This window comes from Aptenodytes forsteri, unplaced genomic scaffold (assembly GCF_000699145.1).
Source record: "Aptenodytes forsteri isolate BGI_AS27 unplaced genomic scaffold, ASM69914v1 Scaffold57, whole genome shotgun sequence".
In the NCBI taxonomy this organism is placed as follows: domain Eukaryota; kingdom Metazoa; phylum Chordata; class Aves; order Sphenisciformes; family Spheniscidae; genus Aptenodytes; species Aptenodytes forsteri.
The window spans coordinates 4182336-4208992 of record NW_008796220.1 but is presented as its reverse complement, the minus strand read 5'-3'; the positions used below and the strand labels follow the sequence as shown (position 1 = coordinate 4208992).

Sequence of the window (26657 nt, the reverse complement as noted above, 5' to 3'; positions counted from 1 at the left end):
TTTTTTTCCCCGAGTTCCAGCCAAAGCTCTCTGTTCAGCCAGGCAGGTCTTCTTCCCCACCGGCTCGTCTTTTGGCACATGGGAACAGCCTGCTCCTGCGCCTTTAAGATTTCCTTCTTGAAGAATGTCCAGCCTTCCTGGACTCCTTTGCCCTTCAGGAGTCTGGTACTACACCTCTAACAGTGTTTTGTGTCCTCTCCTTTACGACACAGGGTATGATTAAAAAAGGTCTCTGAAGTTGCTCAGGTAGTGGATGGCACCATTTTTACACTGTCATGTACTGAAGAGGCACAGAATTTTTTTTCTCAGGGGGTTGAAACATGTAGAACTGACTTGAAGGAGGTTGCCTCTGAATGGGGAGCATGGTCATGTCATCAGATCTGGGCTGAAAAGAGCCCCCTCTTCCCACGCCGAGCCCCTTCAGAGCCCTTCCCTCCCCAAGGGGCACACATTGTTCTGCCTGTGCAGAGCATTTCCACAGCTGGGACCTCACCTTAAACTGATACTACAAGACTGTCATCAGTATTTTGCAATTTTTTTTTTTTTCATTTTGTGGCCTTTCCTCCCACTATTTCCACTTTTCTATTTATTTTCCCGATGTCTGAGTGCTTGCATTTATGAAGATAAAATCCATGGAGAAGTGAAGCGAGAAGCTTTCCCGCTTGAATTTCCACAAAGGAAAAGCCTTGCCCTTGAGCTGCCAGAGAAGATACTTGCTTGGTGGCAGTGTGCCTGGTACCAAAGAGGGACACAAAGGCCACATCTGTATGAGTGCAATGTCCAGGCACTGCTGCTCAGTTGTCTGCGTGCTCATCTTGGTGGGAGAGTCCTAGGCACAAATTTGGCCCCAGCTCTGGCCAAGCAATTCCCAGGGAGGATTCAGGACTTAACCTAATACAGGGTCCATCCCTAGCCGCAAATTGGATGCACCCACCCCTTTAAAGGGTAAAAGTGTAATCGTATGGATGTGGCCTTATCACATCAGGCAACCTCAAGGTCAGAGAAAAGGCAAAGAAGAGTTTTAGACAAAACTGAAAGGGATGATGTTTCAAAATGGAAATCAAAATGTTCTCTCGCAGCAATGCTGAGTTTTGGCTCCATTGACAAATTCCAGACGAATCAAGGCAAGAGCATGCTCATTTGGACAGACAGTGCTTTCCCGGCCGAAAGCCATTCCTTCAGGGAAGCTGGCACAGCCTGCCCAGCACACAGAACAAACCACGCTTTGCTTATTCCCACCTGCCCAACACAGCCCGGCATTCAGCAGGGTCAGCTTCTCTGGGGGATGTCTCACAGGCACTGCGTAGCACGATTTGGAAGGGAAATGTAAAGAGCTCCAGCTCACATGCATTGAAAAAATAGCTGCATCCATCTACAGAGTCCTTGGTATGCTTTTCAACTCAGTCCCATGTCCTCACTAGAGCTACAGCTTCCCAAATGGATCTGACTATGCAGAACCTGTGTCCACACCTTGGCTGAGCCAGACTGCAGTACAGGCATCTTAGTGCAAACCCACCTTCACGGACCAGTTTGGTGGAAATGTGAAGCTGTGAACTAGAGCGAGAAAGGCACCAGGTGCCTTCCCTTCTGTCCCACCTGCTCTGCTTTTGCAGGAGGCACGGTCACAGCGGGGTGGCACAAGAGCAGTGTCAGGCACCACAGCTGGACTGGGCAGAGCTTGTGTGTCGCAAGAGCCCAGATTGCAGGATACATCCCAGGAGGTCCAACTGCAGTCATCATTTGGGCAAGTCACCTATGTCAGCAATCACCAGGGGACTTCAATGGCTGCTCAGATTTCTAGCTTTTACCAAGCAATTTGCAAAAGGCCCCAATATCTCCTCTGGAGGAGCCCCATAGCTCTGAAAGGGCCACCCAAACCACGTGCAGCCTGCTGCTGCAGGGGCTGCCCGGGGCTGTCGGCACCCCGCAGTCCTCAATTCTTTATCCCTGAGCACAGTGAAGGAGACATCCTTGCACCATTCGATCAGGCTCTGTAGGAGGAATAAGGCAGGGCTCAGCAACCCTATAACTCAAACCAGGACAGCACTGCATAGCGCTAGGGCAGTGCTTTAGTGGACAGCAGCCTTAGGAAAGAACAGCAGTTCCTCCCTCCCTGTCCATCTCCTCGGCTGTCTCTCCACGTGTCCTCCAGTCACTCCTTTCCTCTTTCTCTGGTCCCCGTCTCCTTCTCACTGAGCTGAGCTGCAAACCGCTGGCCTGCCTTTGCCTTTGCAAGCTCCAAACTGACACCATGGCCAAAACCTGCACTGGGGCCCTTCTCCCCGGGCTCAGTCTTGTTAATTGAAAATAAAAGCAAACAGGAACTGGCCTCCTTGCTGGGTTTTATCATTACTCATCCAGCTTGGGCAGGATGGGACAGGGTGAAGGTTGCACAAGGAAGATGCTTGATGCCATGTAAAGGGCCAGCCTGGGTGGGGGGGCCTAAAATCTTTGGAGGATCTATTGCCTAAGGATGCCTTCATGACTCTTGGCAACAAGAAGGAGTCTTGCTCTCAGTGTTGGGGCCTGGGGTGGCATACAAAGGCATCCCAAAAGTATCCTAGGCTGGGCTGACTTGTAAATGGCAAAGCTTCTCAGGCATTTTTGAATGAAAGGTGTGTTTGATGACTAAGCTTTAATGTATTAATGCCTGCTTTACCTTGCTGTGCAATGGGTTCCACCAGTTTAGAATTATGATCTTTATTAGCTCCCAAGATGTGTTTCAAAGCAGCCCTAAAGGATAATAGCCCGTGTTTAAAAACCTTGACATGGCAATTTGTCTCAGGACCCTGACTGTGTTATCACTCAAGGACTGAAATCTGTAATCAAAAGCTCAGCTGAGCCTCCACTTTCCTTAAAACATCTCCCTCCCTGAGCATCATCTTCACATCAGCCTGCTGGTATATGGCAGCGGGGAATACAGCAGCTCCTTCATCGCTGAGCAGTACCGGCGTAGCTATGCAAGTTCTGATATGCAGAAGCACAGAGCCTTTGGAGCTGCTTCTCTCAGCAGTAAAACCCCTGTCCCTATTTAACCAGCGACATTTACTCCTGGTGGTAGCCCCCAGCCTCAAATTAGCATCAGGATACCCTGAGCTTGTGCACAACAGGGGCCGGCGGGGTGGAGGAGCGGAGGCAGGGGTGGTGGCGTGCAGCGCAGAGCCAGATTTCAGGTCTGTGCTCACGGCAACTTCTGCACACGTGTTGGATGGTCGGAACAAGACACATCTCGGAGGGACCCTCAGCAACGAGGGGGATTGATGTGGGTGGGGGTTTTCTGGCTGCGTGGCAGCGTGGGCTGGCTGCCTGTGAGTGCGGGAATGAAAGGGAAAAGCCACATCGGAAAGAAATGCTTGTTCATCCATTCAAGTCTTATTCCCAGCCTTGTCGCGGCTCGGAGGGACCCTCAGCACTGAGCAGGAGTGATGTGGGTGCGTGGCAGTGTGGGCTGGCTGCCTGTGAGCGCGGGAATGAAAGGGAAAAGCCACATCGGAAAGAAATGCTTGTTCATCCATTCAAGTCTTATTCCCAGCCTTGTCTGCACCTATGTGCTCTGCCAGCCTCATGATAATTTGAGGTGGGCCTGGCTAAGTCCCCCTGAAGGGTATGAAATTGGTTATTCCCATTCCTGCTAGCCCTCCTTCCCCTCTCAATGACCTCCATCATTGACCTTCTTCAAAATCTGACGTCAAATTCAGAGGCTCTCTATAATAAAATAACAAAACTCAGCAATCAGTAACAAGTCTTCACGTACCTATTGTATTGAATGGAGGCATCTGCCATGGTCTGTCCTGGCAGCTCCCCCTCCCCTGAGCAGCCCTGAAATCACCGGGAATTGGGTTACTTTTATCCAAACGCTGCCAGGTATCTTGGATGCCAGATTCGTCTTCAAAAATTGCTGTGTTTCCAAAACAAAACTGTGTACCATTTTGGTTCCATTAATGTTGTTTGAGGTTTGCCTCCAATTCCACATGAAAATAACTCTGCAAATCCCAGCGTAATATCAAGGAAATTGGGCTTCCTGGTCTGCTCTGGCATTGTCAGCCCTCTTACCTCCCCTCTGTGTGCCTCTGGTTGCTGAGACATGGAGGTACCACTGTGCCGGTTTTAGGGAACACTGTGCCCATTTTCCAGAAGAGCAAGAAGCAAGGTTGTAGGGGAGGGCAATGAGGTCTTACACTAAGCCAAAGCCCAAGACTTTCCATATCCTTCTACTGCATTGCTCCCAGCAGCTTCCTTCCCTTCTTCTGTTAAAGAAAAGACAGGCTGTTCTTGAGGTCTTCCCATGGAGGGCCTGCTATAGGGCAGTAGCCCACCTGTCAGAGCCTCACGGGGTGTGGGATAATCCAGGCATACCGAAAGGAATGACCTGTGCAACACCTAGTTAGCCTGAAATGGTGCAGATAGCTCCAGGCAAAATAAAATACTCGGTTTCCTTAACTGGAAACTGGAGGGAGAGCTGCTAATTCCAGTACTGTCCCACTCTGCCACTAGTTTGAGGGCAAAAATAAATATTGCTGGTAAAAGCTGGGGGTTGCAGAAAGATTGGTGGGATAATCAGTAACTGCAGTGACAGAGAATTGTACTGTGGCCTGTATCTCTTCCAACAGCGTAGGATGAGTATCAGTCCATGCAGTGGGATATACTGGGGAACAAGGAACACAGACAGTGCTTATAGGATGGGGACTCAATGTATCTAGAAAAGGATTTGAGGGATTTAGGGGGATCATCTGTACCAGCTCGCTGTGCGATGTTGCAGCAAAAAGGACTGAGGCTGAAGAACAGATGGGAAACCTGTGCTTTAGTCAAACACAAGCTGTTGAACTCAACAGGAGGAGCTGGTTACATGTTATAATTCAGTGTCAAACAAGAAATCAAACTAGATGTTCCAACAGAATGTAAGTTTATGATTTGCCAAGTGTCATACATGATGTTTATCATAAAGAAGAAACTTGAAGACATGTCTTTGAAGCTCCACGGCCAATGTCCATCCTCTGAATCTCTGTCCCTTATATGAGAAATATCAAACGGTTTTCATTCCTTTTCCCTCCCTTCCCCTCCCCTTTGATAAGGAGTGGGCTGGCTGGGAAAGCTATGGCTGTGTAAGGCTGCACCCAGTGCTGTTAGTGGGAAAGCTGCTTTTGAGCAAAAATTCTGATTACAGCGCAACCTTGTTGTCCTGCTGCACCTTGTGCTCAATCCTACCTGGATCCTATAGTACCAATCTTCTGCAGATCCCGCTGCTGTGGGCACCCACTGCGATGTGAAACATGGGTCCAAGGACTTGCTCCGAAGGTTCTCCTGGTCCCTACTATAATTGTCCTGGGTCTCATATCGTTTGCTCCGCCTCACTGCCCTACAGTAATGGTGGGTCACCAGTTCAAAGGGGCTCAGAGCTAGGATTCAGTTTGGAAAAACGTCCAAAAGGGCGAATGCTCCTGGCGTGCTGGCAGCACTTGTTAACTTGATGTCAGAGCTGCTACTCCAGAGACGTGGGAAGTGACATGCAGTTCATCTGGGAAGCTTGGCAGTACTTTCACTGCAAGCAGTTCAGCTGTGCTCCTCAGGGAGAGAGTAGGAAGTGTCCTCATTTCCCTGGGAGCACAAGGCACAGTGTACTTTTAGCATGTGTGCATGAGAGCCATACCTTCACCTGGGACCAAAGGACATTTCCTTCCCTCTCACAGAACCACATCACAAGGGACACAGAGTGGTAATACACAAGAGATCAAAGACGGTTTTTGCTAGAGAAGGGAAGAGAAGGGTTATAAGGTCCTTTCCCATCTGAGCCTTTGGGAAATCTGCCGGAGTTGCAGAGAGACCCTCTGTGTCCCCGCTGGCCAAGAGCTGAGCTGCCTGGGAGGGACAGGAGGAACACCATGGAGGAGTGCTCTGGACAGGGTTACTAGCAGGTTCCCTGCAGTGTGAGATGGAGCCTAAAGAGCAGCAGGGAAACCATGTGAGCCAGCAGGTTTGCCTCCTCAGTCATGGCTGCGTTCAGGCTCTCAGCTGTAGGAAACATTCTCCTTTCAACGTCTTTTCACACACAGCTCTTCATGGCAAAGCCTGAGCTAACATCACCACAAACGCAAGGAAAGCCCAGAGAGCTGTGGCTCCCCGTGGTGAGATCTCCATGCTCACCTGCTCTGGTAGTCAAGGAAGGTGCATCCTCCTGGTTTGGACCAAGGATGACATTTGGTCTTAGGAGAAGTGGGAGGAGGAATGAGGCAGGCTTCACGGGGCTGTTCCTTGTACAGGACCTGCTGAATGCTCGGTAATTTTGTTACAGACCCTGTAAAAGCAGATCTGCTTGATGAACCTGATAGGTGGAGGCTTGTATTCCCATTTCAAGGTAGCCAGTGGTGTTGTATGACTGTCATTCCTCAGTGTGGCCTCAGCAATCCCCATCTTTGCTCCCAGACTGAAAGGACAGCCTAGCTGTTTCATTATTAACCACCACCAGGGAAGATCCTACTTTGCCAAGACATCCTACATGGCCGCGGTGATTTCCCCAGACATTCAGATGCCCAACGCCTGCTGATTTCCATAGGGTTCACTGGCTAACTTCATTTTGGTGAGCTGGATTGTGGACACAGTTGCACAGCTGGCGTATGCCTTCACTGGGCTGCCACTGGGAGGGGCAGACATGACCCATTCCCCCTTCCCACCAGCTCTGCACCCATCCTCTTGCTTGTGCCTGCATGTGGCCATTAGGTAGCTGTACAGCCTGTCCCATCAGTGAGTTGAGGTCTCCTCTGCACTTTAAGAGCTGCTCCAGCCCAAGCATGCTGACTTGCATGGCTCAAGTCATGAGGAGTACTGGTATGGAAAACTCAAAATGAGTGGAGGTTTAGCGTGGTTTGAGGCTCCCCTATCTCTGGGCAGTACCAGTGTCCCTCAGGCTGCATGCACCCACTTCAGAGTGGTGGTTTTTAAAGAAATGATGATGAAGCATCAGGTATAGTGATGATACTGATTCTAGCCAGAGAGGAACACACTGCAGAGCTTGTGTGCAGGTAAAAACAATGCTGTGGACAGGAGAAGGACATACATGCTCCCATGCTCTCCGTGCCCAGGTAGAACCTGCTGTGACCATCCACCAACATGGGAATCTTTGGGATCTTTTCCTTCTGATGACAATGTAGAAAGAGCAACTGATGGATGCAGCTGAAACTAAGCTCCCACAACACCAAGTCAGGTTGGCTGCAGGTGAAAACCAGGCAGACCCCAAAGAAATAAAGAAAATCTCAGCAATGGTGAATGATGAGTAGTGACTGACCAAAGTGGCAAACCAGCAAGATGGGGGATGCGGTCAGAGAAGCTGCCATGGGACGGCCTGGAGGACAGGGGAGAGAGAAGGGGAGACACTGTGGGAGAGACTGTAAAGCTTGTGAGTGTGAAACAGAATCAAATGTCAGGAGAAGCTACTGATGAGCAGCGTTCGAGGTGCAACGGGTGGGGAGCAGCCAGGGGTGATAAGGCATATCTCATACTCTGCTAGTTTCCATCAGAAGTTCCTAGGCAGAAGGACACAGTCATCACGAAACAGTTGACAAGCTGCTGGTCATCTCTTCCTGAGGGAAATCCAGTGCCATGGAGTGTGGGTGTGTCCTCGAGGAACAGCTGAAGGACCAATGGCCCAGATAACCTGAGAAAGGCCTCCTTCACACTCACTCAGTCCCTTGGGGCTGTTACAGACCCAAGACCAAGCTCAGATCTATGATGGTGGTAACACAAAAGTCACATGACCTTCTCCTCTACCATCTCCATTAGCTCATTGTGAACCTGAGCCATGGTTTTCATCTGACAGTGTCCTCCTGTGCACGGTAGAGGCTCAGCCTCTGGACAGGAACCCCGCAGGGAGGGAAAGCCTGGAGGTGTAAGACGGGGCAGTGGTGTGGAGGGAAGCATGAGATGTTTGCTGGACCACTCATTCCTCAGGAGAAGGGAGGTGTCTTCAGCCCAACAAGTCCCAGGACTGGGATGAGGAAAGACAGTACTACTGGCAGATCTCCTGCTTGCCAGTTCCCAGGAGGATTATGAGAGATTTCTACTGGTCTGTGTGCCAGGGCAACGTGGAACAAGCCAGTTGGGCCACTGGTTCCCAAAGGACACTGTGCCAGGGCCAGTGCTGCAGCCATGCCCTCTGCCTGGGCGCTAGCAAAGCTTTTGCTCTGTCTGGGCCAGCTCTTTGCTCCCTGAGCATTTTGTCCTCCAATACTGTCTTTCTTCCTCTCTCTATCACACACATTTTTGGCATTGCTGATGCTCATTCATTTTTAACGCTGAATACACTTTTCCTGCTCAAAGCCTTTCCTAAACATCAGCTAATGAAGCCTCCACACTCCCCTCGGAGACTGGCATCGGGCATGATTATCCCCGTGGCAGGGATTTGCCCAAGAGCATGAAACAGGTCAGCTCCAGTGCTGGACTTGAGCCTGGAGCCAGAGAGCCCCAGGGCTGTGCTCAGGCCAAACGTGTACTTCTGGAGCATCCCACCCCTTCCCCCTGGGAAGGGCACACACAAGTGGTGGGTAAGGCCTCCAGCCAGGGTTAGGGTACAAGGTGCTGCGTACGCTTTTGAGCTGGCTGCCTCTACGGGCTGAGCTTCACACCCAAACTGCCATAGCAGCTCTAAAGCCATATACAATATAGGGGATAAGAAGTGTTGTCCTGTCTGTCTGTACCAAACTTGACAGCTACAATGGCAGAGAGATTTTCTTCCCAGCAGAGACCATCAATCACCCAGTTTAAGGCTATAAACAGCAGTTCCTCGGTGAAGGATGTGTGATATTAGTCCCAAATCCCCTATGTCTGAAGGGTAAATTCATTCACCAGCCTGTCCAGGTTCCCGTCGCCTTGGTGTGCCTGGCCCAGGGAGGTTCCCAGAACCAGGAGCTATCTGCATCCCAGCACTAACCGCCTTCAGCAGTATTATTATTACTATGGTCTCCTCTATGTCTGCCTGCAGTTTCCTAGAAATGGCAAGTCATTAAAGCGTTGGAGGAACAGCACACAGCGCAAGCAGAGCTGGAGGGGGTGGGGGACCACCTCCGTGCAAAAATGTTTCCTACTTTCCAGACGTCAGCTTTGCTTGCGAGTGGCAGCCGGATCACATAAGACAAAACCGAAGAGCAGGAGCCGCTTTGATCTGCAGCACGGAGCCGGTGCATCTCGCCACCGCAGCCCAGAGGTTCCTGGGGACAGCTCAGCACAGAGGGATGCCTGTGCCTGCAGGCTGCCTTGCACATTCCCAGTCAGCCCCGTTGAAGGACGCCTCACTCTCTATGTCAAGCCATTCCTTAAAGTGTTTTCTTTCCTAGGTGGCATTTCGGAGAATATGCAAATGTCACTGGTGTATTAAATGAAAGACAGATGAAATACAGTGAAAGGCCCATAAAAATGAAATGTGTGTATGCCTCACCCTCCCTCTTTTCTACTCGCATTTTTCTTTCTTTGCATCTAGAGCAGAGCAGCTACAGTAGGAGCAAAAACCAGCAAGGAAGGAACTGGGCAGAGCCGGCTAGGAACAGGGCATGTCAAGTCATTTGCCTGAGCCCAAAAAGCCCATGAGTTAGAGTGGCAAAATGCTTATTTCAGTGCCAGCATGACCCTCTTATAAGGTATTTTTAATCAGCAGCAGCAGACCCAAACATTCCTCTCCCCTCCGGGGCAGGGTGTGCAGGGGCTGGCCATTCCTGCAGCTCCTTGCTGCAGCCCCATGCACCTCCTGCTCTCCCCGGTGATGCCCACCTGCACCGCCGAGGGACCGCATCCCCCAGTCCCGTGCGTAATGAGGGGTGGCAGGGATGCTGCATGTGTTTGCCGTGGTCCTCCAGGAGAAGGAAGGCTGTAGCCATCACTCCCAGTGCTGTCCCGCTGTTTTGCTTTCCAGGTCAGGAGGAGCAAACCTGCCCTGCACCTGAGGCCACAGGGATGTGTGTGCCAGGGCTTGGGGTGCTTAAAATCCCTCTGAATGGGATGCTGTAGGACAATATCAGCTCCGATGCTGGTGCTTTTAATTACTCCACAAGTCCTACCAGCGCCTTGAGTCACACAATTTATTTGGAGTGTCAGTGAGGAGAAATAATACACATAGGGCTTTCTTTGGTAAGGCGTATATAGGCACTGCAGTACCAGGAGGGTAATGGGGAAGTGCAGACCCACAACCTTAGCTGGCTGTTATTTGAAAACCAAACACACAAACAAAAAGGTGCCGCAGATATTTAGTGTTTAGGTGATGTGTAATGATGTGGAGTTGTGTGTGCGCCTGGGGAGGTTAGAGGGGGGTCTGTAGCGTTGCTTTCCTAGACCATATGTTACCCCAGATTTACCAGAGAAACGCAGCAGCATGCAGGAATGGACACGCCTGGAAGACAGTGTTTATTCCCTAAGACCTCATCTCACCCCGCAGGATTATGCCTGATAATCCCAGGGTGATAATAGCAGCGATTTTTGCTTCATCACCTTCTTTGCTTCAGCCTTGCTCGGAGGGGAGTGGTTGTGTCACATCCTGACCTCAGCAAAGCAGGAACGCTTCCGTTCTCAGTCACCGCCGTGGAAACATTTTTCTAGGGGTTTTTTTTTGCTTTTATTTTCATCTTTTTGGCCTGAGATTGGTTTTACTGCAACGAGTCACTGAGTGCACATGTAAGAGACAATACTTGGCTAAATGCACAGAGGAGCACAAAGAAACATTAAAATGTGCCAGAAATCAATAGATTTACACCAGTTTTCACTCCTGGTGATTTCAACCTGTGCACCTAGCGAAAGTTGAGTTTCTCCACTTTGTACATGAGCATCTATAAAACGGACATGTACAACCTACAAGCAAGTACATGCGAGCATATTCCCGTGTCTCCCCACAATTTACCACCTTCCTGAAATTGTCCCTCTGTGACTACAGAACAGATGTCGACATTATACTTCTAATAAATTCAGTTTTGCATGCAGACATGCTGTAATTTTTTAAAAATGGGGCAGAATACAAACATAGGAAAGAATTAGTTATCAACAACACCCTCCAAAACAAGAGAGTGTGTGAAAAGCCAGAAGGCAAAGCAGAGAGAGGAATCTGGTGCCTTGGAAAGTCTGCAAGCAGTTTTATGTGTAAGTCATATTTTACTGTCTTGTCCACTGCGTCATGAATCTCTCCCCCAAATCTGCATGTAAAAATGCCACCACCAAATTATTAGCTATTAATTATATGCTGGATTCAAGTGAGAATTACCATAATGTGCCACAGCATCCATAAATATGAGATCCAACAGGGGCAGAATGGCCTTTTGTTTCCCTCTGCAGAATTATATGCATGACCCAGTTTTTCCTAATACTGCAGCGGCAGGAGAGACATAGCATTGTTTGTTCAACACAAAATGGGGAGGGAGGAAGGGCTCTATTTTGCAATGTACAGTAAATAAACTCTTGGATTGCAGAATAAGGCCAGAGAAAGGATGCTCGAATCTCTTGCTCCAGCCAGCAATATTTGCAGCGGCATCTCACAGTTAATTATAACATTTTCCTGAACTGTTTGGGGCCAATCCCAGACCCCAGTTTCCATTTTAAATACCCCTCTCCTACATCCTGGGTCTCTTGTTTGTGGTGCAGATTGGTTTGACCTGCTGGTTTGGGTGGAAGATGAAACCTGTGAGCCCCAGCCCCTGGTGCCTGTGGGGTTTGGAGGGGTTCGGAGCTCCCCGGGTGGCAATGGAAATGAAGAGGGCTCAGTGCTTAGGCTTGGATGCAAGGAGAACATCAAAGCTGGGAGGTGCGTGGTCCTCACCCCAAACAAAGAAAACTCAGCCTTCAGCCTGCATGGTCATTGGGACGAGCGGTGCGAGACACGTTGGCCACCTCTGGCTGGGGACAAAGGTTTTGGTGGCTGAATTTTCACAGTTGAGAACCCCCCGCCCTGGGCAGGGGTACATAAATATGGGAGACGGGGGAAGATCCAGTCTTCTTGGAGAAATTCCAGTGCTGGGATAAGGGTGACCTGACGAAGGGAAAAGGGCAACGCAGCGATTATCTACTATGTCTATACAACCTCCCCCAAGAACCTAAGAAAAAATAAGCGCAACGTGAATTCTTAAGACACAGCCACAATGATGACATTATGCACAACCAACTCGCAGGACAGAAACCTCCTTATGTCCTTACAGAGGTAATTTGGGAAGAGCAGAGGAAAGGAAGGCAGTGCTGGGAGGGCACATGGCTGTGCCTGGGATGTGGCCATGGCAGGAGACATGAGGAGGAGGTAGAAGAAGTTCTTCCAATTAGCCAGAACAGCCAAAGCAAAGGATGTCATTTTAATTACCCGCAACTGGAAATGAGACGGGCATGGACACAGTCCACCAGGTCCCTAGGATGCTGGGGATAATGTTTCAGCTCAGACGGACAAACAGCTACCTAGATCGGACTGTGACCACAAGGACCCAGCTGGGAACCGGAGGGGAGAGTGATTTTGGGAAGAGCGATCACAAAGTGGCAGAATTCATTTTCCTCACAAACAGGGAGATGCAAGAGCAAGGCCAGAAGGAGGCTGGACCCAAACCGGCTGATTTCGATACACGCAGGGAAGCCATAGGTAGCTCCTGGGGAATCAGGAGGGCCGGCACAGTGGGGGAGAGCCCTAAAGGCACCGGGTGGTTTATCCTGCTGGGAGGAAGGCAGAAAACACGGCCACCAACCCCGACTCCAGTGGTCCTGCTGCAAACCCAGGGGCAGCAACACAGGGCAGAGGGAGGTGGAAACCGTGGGAACTCGTTACCCATTTGCAGCCAAAACCACCCCATTGCGAAACCATATGGGAAAGGATGAATGAGTTTTGGCTAACAAGGGTGGGAAGGCAACAGGAGGATCTATAAATACGTCAGAAGGAAAAGAAAGAGGAAAGAGAGTAACCAAGGGATGACTCAGAAAAGGCCAGTGCTGCGTTCACAAAAAAGGTTCCTTGTCGCCAGCTGATTCACTTTAATTACACGTTAATCAAACCAAGGAGCAGAGCGGAAAGAAACTGGCTGGAGACAGTTTAGGTGGGATGGAGGCGATGGAGTCAGCACAGGCGGAGGACGGTCCCGTGGGAGGTGAGCAGAGGAAGCAATTGCGATGCTTTTCCCAGCCACCCCGGGCTAGGAAAGGTCCCGCGGGGCAGAAACGGGCAGGCACAGTATCTCTTTTTAAAAAGTGGGAATTACACACCAGGACCCTAACTTTAAGCCTTGGAAAGCTCCCAGAACAAATTATTAAACAAACAGTTGATACGAAGCCAGAGAAGAATATGGGGATAAGAAGAGAAGGTGAATTTTGTCAAGAATAAATTGCCCAAACCAGAGTAATCTTCATCTCAGGTTCCCTCTTGGGTAGCTGAAACAGGCCACGATTTAGGTAAAGCTTTTGAAATAGTCCCATCTGACATTTCACAAATTCTCTCAAATTAAGGAAATACGGGAAAGTTAATTTAGGAACAATTGAACAAAAGACACTTGGAGTCACTGTTGATGGTTTTCAGCCAGGCAAGGAGGAGATTTTGAGCAGTGTCCTCCTGGATCGGGCATCAAAGTGCTTCTATTCAATATTTATTCACTGACTCGAATGATGGCCCAGGGAATGCACTTCTAAAATATGCAGGTCGTGCTGGACCACAAGCACCCGGGAAGACTGGATGAGAGTTCAAAATGACCCCGAAAAATTGGAGAAAAAGCCTGAATCGAACAAGATGAAACCCAATAAAGAACACCACAAACTGCTGCTCTTAGAGAAGCAAAATCAAATGCACGGTACCCACCAGGGAGCTCTTACCAGGTGATGGTACGGCAGAAATGGAGGAGGTACGGCAAGTCACAAAGGATGGGAATGAGAAATCTGTCATTGGGAAAACACCAACAGAAGAAGCAAATCTCTTTCCCGGATGCAATAGCAAGACTGTTGTGTGTAAGCCAGAGGAGGTAATTATTCGGCTTTCCTCAGTGCTGATGAGGTCTCGGTTGGACCAAATCTCCTATTTAGGGTACACTTTGAAAAAGATGTTAATTAATTAAAAAAGATTAAGATATGAAAAAGTAGAAAGGTCAAAGGATTTAACTTTGTTTTGCCAGGAAGGAGAAGCTTTGATAAAAGCTCTAGGATACAGCCAACTGTTACGAAGAACAGATATTTGCGTGTTGCAAGAGGAAATCACATTAAATTCCAGCAGGGCAGCTGCTCCATCCCTGTTAACCATCTAGTTGCCTTTTTCTGTCCCTTCTCCCCACCGCACACCTGCTTTGGGGTGCAGAGACCGGAGCAGCACACAGTGCTCACCGTGTGGGTGCACCAAGGTTGAATACAGCAGCAGAACGGTAACCGCTGCCCCATTCTCCATCTGCCTCCTCGGTGCCCCCTCCTGCCCGGGGTTCCCAGGCCCTGACAGGGACATCTCAGCTGGACTGACTCAACCAGCAGCACAGGTTTTAGCATTGCTGAGCACAGAAGCAGGGAAAACGGGCCACGTCTCTTGCAGCAGGACAGGGGTCTAGAGTTAGATGGTCCAATTTAAGCACCAACTCATCGGTGTGTGGCCACCCTTGGAGTGGGTCTTCTAGCCCTCTCCCTCAGCCCTTTGGACTCTAATCTGGGTTCAAGCTGTTGGATACACATCAGTTGGAAATAAACCCAGCAATAATTAAAACACTGTGCAATGCCTTTCCCTTTGGGGGGGGGAGGGGGGAAGAAAGAAACAGAAATCTGTTTGTATTTTTGGCCTGGTTTTCCTCATTTTTTGCCACAGAAAACAATTCTCCTTAATGATGACTGTTCCATGTTCCCGCTCGTGTTCCTCGCTTTTGTTAATGTGAAGATTTAAATGCACCATTTAATACTGACATGGGCCAATGAACTCATGGTAACAGTCGCACTCCCAGCCTGCGAGGAGGATGCACGATTCTATGACAGGCAATTAGAAATCCTATTATAGGATCATGGAATAAGAAGTAGATGATATATTAAAACAAGGAGCATGTTTAATTTATAAATCCAAGTTATTGCATGCTGTGAAGTGCTAGGGAGAGGAATGAATAAAGAAAGGACTTTGTAGTGTTGCTCCCTATTAAGTATTATAAACAGCAATATATGTCTGGCTGTCAGAGCCTCCTGGCAGCTTTGCATCTCAGGCAGCCCTGGTAACTGCCTCCCCCACCCCAGGGCAATTTGTTTCCTCTATTTCCAAATCCAATAAGAATTTTTGTTGCACTAGCCAAAAAAACCCTAACCTCATCATTAGGGACTCTTTGATGCTAGCAACCTGGCCTTGGGGCCAGGATATAAAGGGGAATTATACAGTTTCTCTATTAAATATTCAGCCCTAGTAATTAAAATTTAATAATAAAGACCAGGTCAGCACCCAGATGCTGCAGGGATGAGTTTCTCGGGTGTGCTCCTGTCCCGTGTGTGCCTGGTGCGGTGGCCTGAGGCACCGCTCTCCTGGCAGCCTGACTGAGAGAGGGTGGACTGCCCGGGCCCCTACTCCCTATTCAATTTTCAGAGGGAAAGGGAGGGGTATATTATGCAAAACACACAAATAATTGCATGGATGGCAATTGCATGGATGGCTCTGTCCTTCCAAGAAGGATTGATGCAGTAGGGTGCAGCCCTGGTGTGAAAACCCCTCCAAGGAAGGTTGTCAGGTCAGGTTGAGGTCCTGGAGAAATGCCTGACCCCACCTCTGCCTCCAGACGGGAAGGCTGAGGCTTCTCCATGGGGCCATGCTCCCTACGCATGTGTTGCAGCGGTAAGTTATCCTCTGAAGAGCAATGCCTCCGGCCACAGCAGCTCTGGTGACAGAGGGATGCTACGAGTGACGAGTGACGTTAGCCTTGGATGACCATGAAGAGCGAAGAGCAATGCCTCCGGCCACAGCAGCTCTGGTGACAGAGGGATGCTACGAGTGACGTTAGCCTTGGATGACCGGAACCCAGCAGCTTGCTGAAGGGCGTCAGAGGAAATCCCGGAGAGAAGAAGTCAGGGTGAGAGATAACACGAGGGCAAGACATCTCCCACCCGCAGGGAGGGCTGGGAGAGGAAATGGTCCATTAGTAGCTCTCCGTCTGGGGGAATCAAAGAGCCATTGTGCGTTGGTCTCTGTGTCCAGCTTTCTCAGCATGTTTCCACCTCCCTGGGGACAATGCTCCAGCCTCTCACCTACTTCTTACATCAATGCATTTCCCAGCAGATTTCCTCATCTGTTTATCATCTCTGGTGGTGAAGGATCTCACGGGGAGCTCTGCCTGCTCTGCATCTGCTCTTGTGACAGGCTCCGTTCTGTCTGCGAAAGATGAATGAGCAGCCCTGGGGCGGGGAAGTCCTGGGAATAAATACTCTGGTGTGGGGAAGGGACCTTTCTATGGTGAGGGTGAGACCCTGCACCGCTGCTGTGGTAAGCTGGGGAAGAATGGGAGCTCCTTGTCAAAGGAGCCAAGGGGTCTTTGTCTTCATCCACAGAAAAGAAATGGTCTTCCTACATGTCCTTCATATGGCCTTTAAAGATACTGTCGCTCCTTGGGTAATTAGTGGAGAAGAACGTTATTCTGCCTTGCCTCTACCAAATGCGATGACCGTCTCCCAACACACTTGTTGGCCAAAGGACTTGCACACGGCAAAGGAAGATGACTAACAGATCCTGGGCCAAACATACTCCACACAAACTGGCTCTGAGGGTTGGCTCAGCCTGGGGGGACCTGTGTAACAAGGAGAATCAACCAGCAAGCAAGGACAGAGAAGTCCAGACCACTCGAAGCCTAGCTCCTTGCCACACACAAGCACATGCCCCCTGCCTCCTCAAAATGGCTGTGCAAACAAGATACGTGTTGGGGGATATCTCACCCAGGCAGCCAAATGGACTCCCAGAGCCTGAAAGGACAAAGTTTCCCTTCCCTTCCCTCCTGACAGTATCATGGCCACCAGAGGACACAGAAGCCCCTAACTCCTGAGGGTTTTGCAATGAAGCACTGGCAGGAAAAGTCCTATCTGATGTCCCCCAGTGCCCCCACAAGTCCTCCCCTTGGCACTAGGAGGTGCAGAAGGTTTTCTTGTGAGATGCAGTTCTGCTGTTCTTGGTTATTTCACTGGCCTACATTGCATCACTGCCTGAGACTTCAGACATCACAACATCCCAAACAAGCAAAGAAGTGAAACCAGACGTTTTAGAGTCCCCTAAGATGCAGGTAGGTCCTGGAAGAGACTTTCCACACCATTTCAAAGCAAAAATCCATGTGACTAGGGCAAGCCCATAAGGCACCTGCTGGCTGGTCACTCTATGTGACTTGATACTTCAAGGGTATTTATGAACTTCATCAAGGACAAATGCCAAGTCCAGCACCTGGGAAGGAATAACCCCCATGCTACAACACAGGCTGGGGCTGACTGGCGGGGGAGCAGCTCTGCAGAAAAGGACCTGGGGGTCTTAGTGGACACCAGGTTGACCATGAGCCAGCAATGGCTCATTGCAGCAAAGGCGGCCAACAGCCTCTTGGGCTGCATTAGGCAGAGTGTTGCCAGCGGCTTGAGGGAGGGGATCCTTCCCCTCTGCTCGGCCCTGCTGACACCACGTCTGGATATTGCATCCAGTTTTCAGCCCCCAATACAAGAGAGACAGGGACACAAGGGAGCGAGGCCAATGAAGGGCCAGCAAGATGGTCAGGGCACTGGAGCACATGGCCTGGGAGGGGAGGCTGAGGGTGAAGGGCTGGAGAAGAGAGAGCTTTGGTGGGGATCTGATAGTGACCTCCAATACCTGCAAGGAGGATATGAAGATGATGAAGGCAGGCTCTACACAGTGGTGCATGAGGAGAAGACAACAGACACTGGGCATAAGCTGAAACAAGGGATGTTCAGACTGGATATGAGGAAAAACGTTCCCACTATGAGGACAGTTCAGCGCTGGTACAGGATGCTCAGAGAGGCTGTGCTGCCTCCAACCTCGGAGGTTTCCAAGACCCGACTGGGTAAAGCCTTGAGCAACCTGGTCTGACCCCAGAGCTGGCCCCGCATGAGCAGGAGGTCCCTTCCCAAATGAGCTATCCTGTGATCCTACAGTGCCCGCGGGCATCCTGTGCCCAAGACACACAGTGCATCTGTGGCTGAGTCGGTGCCAAACGCCGGCCTTCCTGTCTAGGCACAGGACTGGTGACTGCTTCTTCTCCCTTGCTGTGGGACCTCCACCAAACCCACAGCTACCAGATGGCTGAAAGATGCCTCCCCCCCAGCACTAGCAGGGAGAGGGGGAGCGGGGAGCCTCCCGGCGCTCTCCCAGGCATCCCTAACCACAACATATTGTTCTGGGCATCACACAATAACACCAGACGGAGCAGGGCGTCGCGGGGGGGTGGGATCCGCAGTCACATCCGGGACGCTGCACGTCACCCCTAGGAACAAAGCCTTGCGGGAGAGGGCAGGGGGCTGTGCCCGCTACCCCTCCCTGCCTAGCACGGGGCGCAGGAGGGACAAGGAGTGCAACCCTCCTTCCTCTGTCGCAATCAGCATTTGATTATCCAAACCCAGCAATCGTAAAAGTTCCTCACTCATCTGGTAACAATAATGAGCAGGGGAACAGCTTGTCCCTTGCCTGGCACCACGTCACTCATCAGGCGATGCAGCCAGAAGTGCACCTCCCCATGCTCCTGCTCTGAGTCTCTCTTCTTCCACTCCTGCTTGAGCGCAAGGTCACTCCATGACCTTGAGACCTTAGCTCAACACAACCACTATCAGAAATTGTGCATAAAAAATGGGCTGCCCTTGGGTTTTGACTTTATTTAGGAAGTCTTCTGAGAGAGGACAGTATGGGGTTCCTGCTAAGGGCATCACTGAATAGCTAATGATGAGTAGTGGCTAATGGGGATGGTTGGATGGATGGATGGATGGATGGACGGACAGATGGATGGATATCTGCTGCCTGGGAGAAATGCATAGCCTGAGGCTTGAGACCAGTGAACTGAACACAGTGGGAGGCTGTGGGATGGAGGCAGTAGCCAGCTTTCCTAGGGGGCCCCGGAAAAGCAAAGAGAAAGGGAGAGTTGAACATTTCTCTGTGTACTTTGGATGGGGTGGTTGTTTATTGTTATATTATCTACTTTCCTGTTTCCCTTGCCTCTCTCCTTTCAATGAAGCACTGTTTTGTTAAGTTTTTTTGTTCACAAGTGGGTAAGGAGAGCTGGGAAGGGAAGCAGGGGAAGGATGGCAGGGGCATGGCGGTGGGGGAAGGAGAGCAGAGGCAGAATGGTGGGGAAAGGCTTGCAGGGCAGGATAGTCCCTTGAGTACCCCGGCTGGTTTGACTAAATTTTCCCAGGTTTCTGGCTGGGGATTAGTGATGTGTTTGTAAGGACCCTTAGAAATTAAGGGTTCCTTAATTGCCCTCTTGTTGCTGTCAGAAAGGTTGCATTTATTACAGCATTAACCCTAGACAGGGCAGCATCTAGAGCTTTTAGGGCTGTGCCCTGGCTCATTTTCAAGGACAACTTGCTCCATAGACACTTCAGAGCTTGAAGAGGACGTTCCCAGAGGTAAAATGGAAAGAACTGAGCTAAGAGCAGGAACGTGGTGGCTACACGTCCAGCCATGTGCTACCTCTAACCAGGCTTATCCAATAGGCATGGCACTGGGCATCCCACCATCCCACTGCTACTCAACCAGCAAGTGCCCCGCAGTGATGGGGCAGAGCTCAGGGTGAGGTAAGCTACCAGCAAGGCCTGGTGCAACCCCAGAGCTCCCATGGCACCTCCCAGCCATCACTGTGCCATGGTGGTCATTCCCCAGCTGCTGCTGGGATTGTCCCAGCAACCTGCCAACATCTTTGCCCAGTTCCCCCAGTCTCAGGCCTTTCACCCCAGTTATCGCTGTAGTCCCGAATGACCATCTCTGCTTCTCCTCTGATCCCATATGACCTGGGAATCGTCTCTGATGCAGCATTCGTATCCATAGTGAGCACCTTTCACCCACAGGCTGCCTGGGACCATCCTCCACCCTCCCCCCACCCCCACCCCCGTCGCTCTCCCTTGCATCAGCTTTGGTGTTACACACCCAAATTACTAATCTGGCACAAAAATAACCAAGCGAGAAAAGGGAACAGGTTTCTGCTAAGTCAGCGCTGAATCAGCCAGCGTGAGGGCTAAGACAGAGGGGAGGACAGGGGCTGGTGGCCTGGAGCTGCAGGAGAAAGGACAGGAATGAGACCTCCTTGTCTGGCAGTGGCAAGCTCTTAGGTCAGTTCAAGCTGATGCATTTAAGCCATGGCTGAAGGTGATTTGAGCTCGGGGAGCGGGACTTATCCTCTCTTCTCCCTCTTATCCAGCCTGAGTATAACTCCCTGGGGTGGCAAGCAGGACCAGAAACCATCACAGGAGAGGGTCTGAAAAGCTGCCAAGGGAACTGAGAAAAACTGCCCAGGAGAAAAACTGTCCTAGGAAGGACCTGGAGGCTGGTGAGATGGGAGGGACGTGTCCTTCACGTGAGCTGGCCTGCGACCTCTGTACTGCTTTACACATCAAGCCCCAAGAAGGGGCGTTAATCCCTCCAGCAATAATCTGCGCTAAAGATGTTCTCTTCCAGAGTAATTTAGCACCAGGGACAATACAAAATTTCCTGGAGAAGGATTTGCATACAGTAAAAATGTGTGAAGGCAGGAGAGTGCCAGACTGCAGGGAGTTTCCTACAGGTTCTTCTTGCCTCCTAAACTGGTGCTTAAAGCAAGGCTTGAGCTCTCTTGTGCTGGAGGTCTTGCTCCCTGGGTCTTCATCTCCACTGAAAGCTTTCCATATACAACCCACCAAGATACTCTAATCAACATTAAGTCTATAAATTAGTCTTTAAGCTATGTCTGCTTATGTGATGATTAAATAGCCTGAATTGATTTAAATCAGCCAAACTCAGGCGAGGCTTTTAAATAGTTGTGCTGGACTGCGGGAGCCCACGAAAGAACATCTCACATCCTCCAAGGCACTTTGCCCCGCTCCCCACAGTGCCAAGGACATCCAGCCACTGCTTAGACCCCAGGCAGCTGCCTACAGTCACAGCAGGCTGCTCCGTGCACGCTTTCCACTGCCAACCGCTCCGGAGAAAAGGCTGCCTCGCAGCACTCAGCCGATGCGGCGGGAACTGAGGTTGCACAAATCCCGCTCATTTAGAGACCCGGCATGTTCCCAGGCTCCGTCACCTACGTATGCTGTGAGTGATACGTTACTAATTTCCCCGTTGGCTTTCTCTGTATCATCTGTGACTTCGGCCTCATGTTCCCCATGCTATGGTGCCTGCTGAGTCCTCTCCATCCAGGGACTCCTCCACACCCATCACCGTCCTCATGGATGCAGGGGAGACTGTTTGCCTTCCTCACCCGCCACCGTGCTGTGACCTGATATCCGGGGGAGCCTCTGAAAGGCTCCGGGATCTCGTTCCTGGGTGGCAGTAACCCACGTGGAGGGAGTCCTTGCCCCTCTTCAGGGACACTGAGTTTTACGTCTGCCTGTGTGGCCTGGTCAGGTGTTATTTTAAGCTCTTTGCATCTCTTCACAGTCACCCTTAGTGACCGCGCCGGGTAACTCCGTATCCTGCGCAAACACATCAAATACGAAGTACAGTGCAGGGCCAGCAGAGCCCCTGTGAGTTACTTCTCACCCCAACCATCCTCCCCCCATAAACACTGTTATCTGGTGGCCGTAGCCCCCTTGGCGCAGACACATGCACAGCCCTGCGTGCCCTCAGCCCCAGGGCAATGGGGCTGTGGGGTCCCCCCCTTCATCCAGGGGGTGGGAGGAGACCTTAAACTGTGACTAAGATTATCCGTGATCACTCGGCAATGAGGTCCGCCCCACTGAGTGCAGCTGGGGTGGCTGAGCCAGGTCACTCGGGAAGTGACATTCTCCTGGGGCTCCAAAAAAATCCCCCAAGGCTATACAGCTGGCTTTGAGCTCTCGCTCGAGCAAAAAAAGCGCTGTGCTGAGCCGAGCCAAATGAAGCCTGCTGGGTTAGAGGTGGTGAGAGTTATTTGCTGGTTCTTCTCCGTACCAGGAGGATTTAGGCTGGATTAGGCAGTGGCTGCCCATGCCACACCATCAGTCCTTCTGCAGGCAACATGAAGAGTAAAGCTGGCAGCATCATGTGTGCCGGGTAATCTGACATAAAAGGGATCTTGCGTCCACAGCTGACATGAATCACAGATTTGCAGGGGGGGTTGTTTGGTGTCTTTTTGTGATGTTGAACCTACAAGAGCGTACAACCCTCCCAGGGAAACACTTGGCTTTGGGAAACTCGTACTAAGTTTTGCAGTGCTCTCTGAAAGCTCTGCAAACCACCCCCTCACCCTTGCCACCTCCCCGTCCCACTCAGGCTGTGCTGGGCTCAAAGGAGCAAGACAAGACGTGGTCGTCTGCTTAGCTTGAAGCTCTCAGCTTTGCTGCCAACTCTCTGATCGCAGCTATACCGCTTAATTCGCTGCTTTGATTTCTCCAGTGTAAGCTTAGGGACATAGCAAGACTTTCAGATACATGCATAAAAACGATCTTCATAATTTTTCATTTGCAACTTCATGACCACCAAGATGTCCCAGCTGAGAGCAAGGCTCTGCTTTGTAAGGCACCATTCAAGCCTCAGCCCCGGAGCACTTGCACCCAAGGAGTAGAAAGAAGGTGAACGAGGGTACTGCATGATGCCCAGAGTCATCGTGGTTTTGGTGAGGTTGAGATGAGCCTCCAAGCTTCAAAATCTGAGCCTCGCACCCCGGCTGAGCCAAAGGACCTCCTGCAAAACAAGACTATATATAATCAAAGAGATAAAACCCCCCAAAAGAAGCATTAACTTTACATACGTTCATTATTTTTCCTCTGAAAGGTACAGACGTGACTGCTGAGCTTGCTCCACCTGCACTGAGCTCGGTGCGCAGGCAGCCGTGGCTTTCAGACAGAGATAAACTGTTCTGCTTTACAGCACTTGTGTTACTGTGCTGCTCTGGGGGCAGAAGGGAAACTTCTTTACAGTGAGTCACTGACCTAGAAAGGATTTGACATGCCAGCTCCATGCACCCCTCTCCCCTTTCTCGCCAGGGGCGAAGGTGCAGCGCCAGCTGTGCTTCATGTGCAGCCTCATCTCCCCATCTTACCTGCTGGTTATCTCACAGCCATTACTCTGGGCGCAGGGTTAAAGTCATATTTATGCACTTAGCCTTGCCATCAGCTGCTGAGCTTCTCCTTTCTTAAGGTCCTCTGGGAAAACATGCTTTTTGGCTGTGCATCAGCCTTTTCCAGACAAGAGATCAGCTCAGGAGTGATGACCACCAAACCTGCATCAAACAGTGCTGCATTTCATTTCCCAGCTGCCACCCCCGGCTCCCCGGCTCCTTGTCCTGACATCCCATGGGGTACCTACTGTTAATACACCCTCATTAAGGAAATCTCTCTCCTTCAAGATGCTTCTCAGTCAGTGGAATCAAAATAATATATAAAAGCAACTTGCTGCTGGCAAAAACTTTAAGGCAGGAACTGGATTCTCTACAGGGAGACCCAGAATCATCTTAGCTCTGTAATGGAGAACAGGATTTTGTTTTCCCACAGCATAAGGTGAGAAAAGTTCATTTAATAAGGAGACGGCAGAAGTGCACTCTGTCCCCATCTGGACAAATGGCCACGGGGGAGCTGCTCTGTCCGCTGACCTGGAGGGCATTCTCATGCTCTTTTTCGGTTGCCATCTCACACTAGAAGACCAACATTTTCTCATCTCACCTCAACCACCCGAAAGGCCTTCCTGCAGGCAATCCTGCATTTGCTATGGATCCTGCTAGAAACCACTGTATTTATGTGCGTGTGTGTGTGTGTATATATGTATATGTTCCTGCTGGGAACATCTGCTCTTGGTAGACATTTCCCTTCCCGATTTCCTGGAGATCATAAGGAAGGCCAGAAGGGTGAGAACTCCCACCCAAACTCTCCTTTCCCTCACCCAGGGAAGTCTACGGGCTTTGTTGGTTTAACTTCCCAATTTATGTTAATGCAAGTGATAATTGTGGTTTCTATATGAATTGGAGCTGCGAATTTTCCCAAGGAGTGGCTACTTTCCCATAACAGCAACAGAACATAGAAATGTTCTGTTTCTACAGGAGATGTGGAAGGGATGGTCCACGTACAGAGAATGAGAAAGTCCAAAAGTAAATTACATCTGCCCTGTTAGCCTGGCTTTTTTTATTGCAAATGAGTGATGAGAAATCGCTTCCCAGAACGCTTCTGGTTTCTACAGGATGAAGCAAGTGATGGTTCTGTAGTGCATTCTTTAACATTTCCCAAAAAGCTGCTTTTGGCGAAACAATTCCTCCCATTTCATGAACGTGCTTTAAGCAGCCTCAGATGACTATGCAGGACCGCTGGCTTTTCCTCGCAAGAGAGGAGAGCTTGCCGTTGAAGAGAAGATGGTTTCTGATGGCAAACCAGGTCAGTGGATGTCCCTCCATCGCTCGCTTGGACTCCTGCCACTGTCTTAACGAAGACCCAGGGGTCTCCAGTCAACATGAGCAGCGAGGTTCACCAACTCCGATTAAAAATACCCTCCTTCTTGGTTTTTTAACAGAGCTACCAGTCCACTGACCTGGTTGATCCCACAGGCCTGTATTTGCCTGTACTCATGGGGTGGCACAAGGGAGAAAAAGGAACCGAATGCAAGGAGGCGAGGAGGAACTTCTCGAGCCGCTGCTGCCACCAAAAACACTTAACATGAAACTCCGGCCTCAGTCACCCGCTTCCCCATTTTCCTTCCAAAGAGTGCGAAAAGTGGAGATGCAGCAAGCTGGATGTTAATAAGCAATTTATGTCGCAGCCAGTATGAACCAGTCTAGGCAGCGTGGCTGGTGTTTGTTATTACAAGGGCTGCGAGGCGGGGGTGGGATAGGGGATTTGCAGATCAGCCCGCACATTTTTGGATAATCTGTGGACTGCCTTTAGGTTCTGTCTAAATAATAATAATTAAAAGCGGATGTAACTAATTGGAATCCATTCCACAGCAGTAACATGATCCATCTTATTGCCAATCCCCTGAGTCACTCCGTCCTCTGGATGATTATTTTTCTGCTTTTCCCTAATACAATCTGAACACTGCCTTTCACACTGCTGATGGATCCAGCGGGGGTTGGCACTGCCGGGGTGTTTCAAACGCTCTTCTAGCCCAGACACAACCAGCCCGGTTAACTCCGCACCGGCGGGGCAAGACTTGTCCTGTATTTCATCAAAGCTGCATGTTTTTAAACTTAAAATCCCCTCCACCATCCACAAGTCTGGCGTTAACCTAGTTGTGTTATCGCCTATTATTTGCCCAGTTTATTTTGAACTAAAAACAGCGATGGGCCTCCCAGATTTCCTTCTGGGCAGCCTTACTGGGTCTTGCTTTGCATCGTGATCTCTATTTGGGATGAGGCTCCCCTTCCTTGACCTCCTGGGAAGAGCACATTGTTCCCGGGTTTGGTGGCCCCGGGGGAAGGCAAAGCCCAAAGCGGAGCTCTGCAGCACTTGCACAGCAGCATGGCCAGCTGTGGAGGAAGGTCCTCTCCCTGCACATGTGACACAGTCTGTCTTGTCCCCTCCTGGGAACAGCAGTCCTGCCACTGCCACCCCGGCTCAGGGAGGGAAGCTCTTCTCCAGGCTCATTCCCAGGCTCCCGAAGGTCGTTGCTCCCTTCCAGCTCCCTTCCACGATCAGATATGGAGAAAGTATGGGGAGAAAGAGTCCAGCTTGGCTGGGAGAAGAGCCTTCTAGCTGGATTCAAGCCTGTCTGAAATCAGGAGGAGGCTTCTTGCGGGCTTCAGAAGGGTTTGGATGAAGCCCATGCTGCTGCAGAGCAAGAACACTGCTTTTTTTCTTTCTTTTTTTGGAGATTTCTGTCATTCACAAGGGTTCTGTGCTGTTTGTTTTGGTGTGGCACTGAAAACCTCCCTTGTTTCATCTGCCTTCAGGATGCCTCCAGGAGGTGACTGTTGGTCAATAGGATTTCTGCAGGCTCTGGAAATCAGGTGTTTGAATGTTTTCCTCAATGGGCAACCAGCAATGTAGAGAGTCATATAATGCCTTGATTTGGTGCACCCAGAGGGGCTGAGTGCCCTCAGGGCACTCAGAAATCTTGAAGGCCCTGACCAGTGCTCACCCGGGGCCTCCCCCACCCCTGCCCCAGTCTCCTGGTTGGACCTTGGATCCACCCTGAAGCCTCATCTCTGTTCCCGTCTCCTGGAAGGACCTTGGACTTACACTGCAGCCTTTCCAGCCCTGTCTCTCGCCCCATGTCCTGCTCCTCCTGACTCCCTGGATAGACCTGGACCCGTTTCCATTGCTTGCCATGGCTGCTGATGGTTGCTGTGACCAGCACCCTGCTCTGCCCAGAGAAACGACTCCTACCCCGGTTTTAGGGAGGCCGATGGAGGGAGATGCTAAAGCAACACGGGGTAGAGATGGAGCAAAACCATTTCCTCTGCAGTCCTACACAGGGATTCCTTCCCGAGGGTCCCAGGCGGGTGGGAGGTGGCCACCCCCGGATGGAAGGACAGGCAGCACGGGCAGCGATGCCGCCGAGGCCCCCCGTTTTCCATACGCTCAACGCGCGGATGCTCGGCGCAAGGACGGATTCGGGGTGGTGGGGCCGGGAGTTCGCTCTGGCAGAGCCCCTGTGG

The 26657-nt window shown here is 50.7% G+C and overlaps 1 protein-coding gene across 1 annotated transcript in view; it reads right to left on the bottom strand.

The window, feature by feature from the left end:
* CD2AP (CD2 associated protein) overlaps positions 1–12338 on the bottom strand; it is a 135764-nt gene extending 123426 nt beyond the window's left edge. Inside the window, exon 1 of the mRNA XM_009289011.1 lies at positions 12314–12338. Coding sequence (XP_009287286.1) covers positions 12314–12338 — 25 coding nt within the window. The remainder of the gene's footprint in view (positions 1–12313) is intronic.
* Between the last annotated feature and the right edge of the window lie 14319 nt (positions 12339–26657).